General features: G+C 35.5%; 1 protein-coding gene across 1 annotated transcript in view; it reads left to right on the top strand.

Annotated features, from left to right (window-relative positions):
• Positions 1 to 374, top strand: part of LOC107578349 (basigin-like) — a gene marked incomplete at its 5' end in the record, with an annotated part of 2,926 nt that extends 2,552 nt beyond the window's left edge. Inside the window, one exon of the mRNA XM_016264318.1 lies at positions 315 to 374. Coding sequence (XP_016119804.1) covers positions 315 to 343 — 29 coding nt within the window. The remainder of the gene's footprint in view (positions 1 to 314) is intronic.
• Between the last annotated feature and the right edge of the window lie 71 nt (positions 375 to 445).

Genomic DNA, 445 nt, shown 5'->3' on the forward strand with positions numbered 1-445 from the left:
CATGGTTGATGTAAATGCATTGTTCTGCATGAATCATTATTAGTAGTGCTGTGAAAACATTGATAGCGGTGTTTAGTTGATGTGTACAGATTTAGCAGTAGAAATAACTGAATTAAGATTATCAAGATTTTCCAGTCACCAAATCGCATTACTCATTAGGTGCTCTGCTTTTAAACTTACGGTTCTCACTGTCTTGAGGCTGTCACACTAGATTTTAGACTGCTACTGTAACAGTTCAAATAGACTGTAGTGTTGTACATTTGTCAAAATGAGTGTTTAACTATTTTTTCTTTTCTTTTCATGTGTTCCTGTAGATGATGACTCAGGATCTGCACCACTGTAAGTGTTTTGTATTATTTGTGCTGAGATATTGTTGAAGTGCAGAAGTGATTTGTGCAGTTTTTTTTCTCAAAGGAACTTCAAGGCCATGTTGAAGTCTAGACAG

Source organism: Sinocyclocheilus grahami, unplaced genomic scaffold (genome assembly GCF_001515645.1).
Source record: "Sinocyclocheilus grahami isolate Dianchi unplaced genomic scaffold, SAMN03320097.WGS_v1.1 scaffold9860.1, whole genome shotgun sequence".
Lineage (NCBI taxonomy): Eukaryota > Metazoa > Chordata > Actinopteri > Cypriniformes > Cyprinidae > Sinocyclocheilus > Sinocyclocheilus grahami.